General features: G+C 38.8%; 1 protein-coding gene across 1 annotated transcript; it reads left to right on the forward strand.

The window, feature by feature from the left end:
* Positions 1-3,900, forward strand: LOC114167149 (probable glycerol-3-phosphate acyltransferase 8). Its single transcript, XM_028052125.1, has 3 exons — positions 1-375; positions 470-782; positions 2,791-3,900. Exons 1-3 carry the CDS (start codon positions 65-67, stop codon positions 3,667-3,669), a joined length of 1,503 nt encoding a protein of 500 aa, XP_027907926.1. The 5' UTR covers positions 1-64; the 3' UTR covers positions 3,670-3,900.
* Positions 3,901-4,397: the final 497 nt, after the last annotated feature.

Genomic DNA, 4,397 nt, shown 5'->3' on the forward strand with positions numbered 1-4,397 from the left:
CACTCTTCGTCATCGTTCTCTCTGCAACTGCAATATTCATTCACAGCTGTCACGCGTAACGAAAATGGCGACAGCAAGACGAAACTTCCCGTCGATAACAGAATGCAACGGGACCAAGTCGTCGCCGGAGTCCGTTGCCGCTGACCTCGACGGCACGCTCCTCATCTCCCGCAGCTCATTCCCGTACTTCATGATGGTCGCCGTCGAAGCCGGCAGCCTCCTCCGCGGCTTCATCCTCCTCCTCGCCGTTCCGCTCATCATCTTCGCGTACCTCTTCATATCTGAATCCCTCGGCATCCAGATCCTCATCTACATCTCCTACTCCGGACTCAAGATCCGTGACATCGAACTCGTCTCGCGTGCGGTCCTCCCTAGGTAACAAACTCAGTCACTCATTTGCTCGCATTCTATGCTTCTCTTCACACGAAGTTCCATCGTGTTGTGTTCTTACGTGTGTGCATGCGTGTAGGTTTTATGCTGCGGACGTGAGAAAGGAGAGCTTCGAGATGTTCGACCGGTGCAAGAGGAAGGTCGTGGTGACGGCGAATCCAACGGTGATGGTGGAGCCGTTCGTGAAGGACTTTCTTGGTGGAGACAAGGTGCTGGGAACGGAGATCGAAGTGAATCCGAAGACGAAGAAGGCTACCGGATTCGTGAAGAAGCCTGGTGTGCTCGTCGGAAAGTGGAAGCGTCTTGCGGTTGCAAAAGAGTTTGGCGAGGAGTCGCCGGATATTGGACTCGGAGATCGTAAAACTGACTTCGATTTCATGTCCATTTGCAAGGTTTGTTTTCTACTTATTATTATTACTTTTGTTTTTTCTTTTACACATTAAAATTTGTTTGTTGGCGATTAATTAGTAGTAGTGTACATGTATATATGCAAATATATATACACAGATATGTGATAATGTTTTATTGAAAAGTAATTAATTATATATTATTTTTTTGTTAAAAAATATCGAAAATAATTCTTATGTTTTTAATATAGTTATTTTTACATAAAATATTTAAAAACTAAGAGTGATAATATGTGAGACATCATATTAGGTTTCTTCTTAAATAAAATATGTCTATTTTTTTACAACAACTATACAAACTTATTATACTATTTTATTTGTATTTATTATTATTATTATCTTAATTAATATAATATTTTATTAATAAAACCATTGTAGTATATGTTTTGTGAACAAAAGTATATAAATATTCCTCAGATGGAAATGAAAATTTTCCGATATATAAACTGTACTGCCAGTCTCTTATGAGACAAGGCACAAAATATAAAGCAAGGAGATAAAGAAAAAGAAGGAGAAGACTTATTGTCAATTCAGTCAAGTAAAAACTAAAAATAGGAGAGAAGAAAAGAACTGCAAACATTTTTATGTTAAACGAGTAGAAAGAAGAAAGTGAAAGAAATTTTATGACGATAATAGTAAGTAGATGGAGATGGATTGATCCATCATTGAATAATGATGTAGTAGGGTCATTACTTAAAAAGCCTCCCTTTGATTTATTTATGGCGCACCCAAATTGTGCTTTAATTACTTGCTTGTTAAGTAAAGGATAACGTAGTTGCACAAGTTAACGACGTCACGTCGTGTGGTCATGTAATGTTTGTCACCATTAACCTATTAGTTTGGTTTCCTTCCTATAAAACATATAGATCAATTTATTTACATTACGCTACCTAAGAACACTAAGCAGATTCTTTCTTCTCTTGTGTATAATCTATATTTACTGGGTTAACCATAGAGTTGGTGAACCTTGTATAGGCAATGACATATTGGGTGGGATGAGTTAGCATTTGTGGGGGAATATGAAGCCATGCATGTACCTTTATTTTTACAGTTGAGTGTGAGTGTAAATACATGCCATTTTATTCCGGTTCCAGACCCAGTGGGACCCATCGCATTAAGTATTAACCATTCCCAAACAACCACCAATAATGCTTTTTGTGGTCCATTGACTCAATTCACACTCTCAAAGCATGATGCTTTGCTACAGCCATGATCCAACCATACTGTTTCCCTCTTAACTACTACCTAAAACTTTCTTCTCCATTAATGCAGTAGTCATTCACCGCCCCACCCGCCACTGTTCCCTTAGACCATCTGTATTAAAAGAGGGGGTCTTACATTTAAATTTAAGATTTAGGTTTTATATAAAAAAGGAACCATTTAATTGTAAATTAAATCAATTTTTTAAGTTGTAAAAACCTAAAATATAAATTAAAATGATAAAAGTGCATTTTACAAAATAAAATATGATTTATTAAAAATGTACTGTAAAATTGTTACACTAAAAACACTCTTGTGGATTGAACAAATACAATTCTCACTTTCTATTACAGTGAAGTTACCATTTCTGTTGTACGTCTCGTTATCTTATTACTTTTTTCTGTTATTTTCCTTGTTTCTTTCTTAATGTAAAACAGAAGTATAGAAATAAATAATCTAGCGATGTAGTAGAAAAAGGACACTGAATTTATATTTGAGAAACCAGAAAGATGTGAATGATATTATAGGTGGTTTATAGTCTTCAATGGGTGATTAATTTCGTACCATATATATAGTAGGTAGTTATTGTACATTTAATCAAGTGTATATAGATAGTTGGTGAAATGTTGTTATGCAATTATTAAAGGATGTGAGATTGAAAAAGAAAATATATTAAATAATGCTAAATAAGGTTATCATGAATGCATTTATTATCAGCAGATGCAATTTCTCTCGTTTTTCTGAAAAAAAAATACAACTGATCTAACCACAATCAACGAATGATGAATAACAGGAAGGTTACATGGTGCCTCCGAGCAAATCAGCAAAACCAGTCCCACAGGAGCGACTGAAGAGCAGGCTCATCTTCCACGACGGTCGTTTCGTGCAGAAGCCAGACCCACTCAACGCTCTCATCACCTTCCTATGGCTTCCCTTTGGTTTTATCCTCTCCATTATACGGGTCTACTTCAACCTTCCCCTCCCCGAACGCATCGTGCGCTACACCTACGAAATGCTCGGCATCAAGCTCGTCATCCGCGGCCACCGCCCTCCACCACCGTCTCCTGGCACCCCCGGCAACCTCTACGTCTGCAACCACCGCACCGCCCTTGACCCCATCGTGATCGCCATCGCCCTCGGCCGCAAGGTCTCCTGCGTCACCTACAGCGTCAGCAAGCTCTCCCGCTTCCTTTCGCCCATCCCCGCCGTCGCCCTCACTCGCGACCGCGCCGCCGACGCCGCCCGCATCACCGAGATCCTCCAGAAGGGTGACCTGGTGGTCTGCCCCGAAGGCACCACGTGTCGCGAGCCCTTTTTGCTTCGGTTCAGCGCCCTCTTCGCCGAACTGAGCGACAGAATCGTTCCCGTGGCTGTGGACTGCAAGCAGAGCATGTTCTTTGGAACGACTGTTCGTGGTATAAAATTCTGGGACCCTTACTTCTTCTTCATGAACCCTAGGCCAGTTTACGAGGTTACCTTCCTGGACCCGTTGCCGGAGGAGATGTCGGTGAAGGCAGGGGGGAAGAGCTCAATTGAGGTGGCGAATCATGTGCAGAAGGTGTTGGGGGATGTGTTAGGGTTCGAGTGCACGGGGTTGACTAGGAAGGATAAGTATATGCTGTTGGGTGGGAATGATGGGAAGGTGGAGTCTCTGTATGGTTCCAAGAAGTGAAAGATGAATGGCATAAGATTTTAGGAGTTAATGTGGTTTGATTCATATAGAAAAAGGTTAGCTAGCAAGCAAATAGCCATTGCTACTTTATTATTTTTCCTCATCTTTTCACATGGGATTTTGCCATGGATTTCAGTGTTTTCAGTCTTTTTCAATCTCTCTCCATGTCATTTTTCTTTTCTTTTTTCTGTATTAATGATTTCTTTGAACCATGTTTTGAACCATGGATAATAGCATAACGGATATACTACTTATAACTATATCAAATGGAAAACGATGTTAAGACAAATAGAAATGAAAGGGAATATTATTCTTTTAAGAAAATAAATACATTCCACGTTATTAACGGCCAAAATATGCTTTTCACTCTATTTTTTAGCAATTTATTATTTTTATCTTTTTTATATTATAATTTTTGTAAGTAATGCCTCAAATGCAATTTTTATCTTAAACTACTAAATAAAAAAAAAAAAACATATCTGTCAATTGTTTACAACTTTTAGGAACTTTCTTGATTGTTATGGTGCGACTCGCTATATTGAAAACTTCATGGTCACTTAGGAGTGAACTTGTTGAGTATTTTTTTCCGTAAAGATCATGGTTGGAAGTATATGTTTTTACTATAATATATTTAATTCTTAGGATATGTTTTGATTCGGGTGAAAATTCGAGAAAGAGTGATGGATGAATGTGAAGAAGAAAGAAAAAAGATTGTGGTGTTGTTTTTA

This window comes from Vigna unguiculata, chromosome 10 (genome assembly GCF_004118075.2).
Source record: "Vigna unguiculata cultivar IT97K-499-35 chromosome 10, ASM411807v1, whole genome shotgun sequence".
Classification (NCBI taxonomy): Eukaryota; Viridiplantae; Streptophyta; class Magnoliopsida; order Fabales; family Fabaceae; genus Vigna; species Vigna unguiculata.

Excerpts from the sequence above, each read along its gene's own strand:
- LOC114167149 (XM_028052125.1), top strand. The coding sequence starts at position 65 with ATGGCGACAGCAAGACGAAACTTCCCGTCGATAACAGAATGCAACGGG. Across the intron at positions 376-469 it reads TCGCGTGCGGTCCTCCCTAG|GTTTTATGCTGCGGACGTGA; the intron begins GTAACAAACTCA and ends GCATGCGTGTAG. Across the intron at positions 783-2,790 it reads ATTTCATGTCCATTTGCAAG|GAAGGTTACATGGTGCCTCC; the intron begins GTTTGTTTTCTA and ends GATGAATAACAG.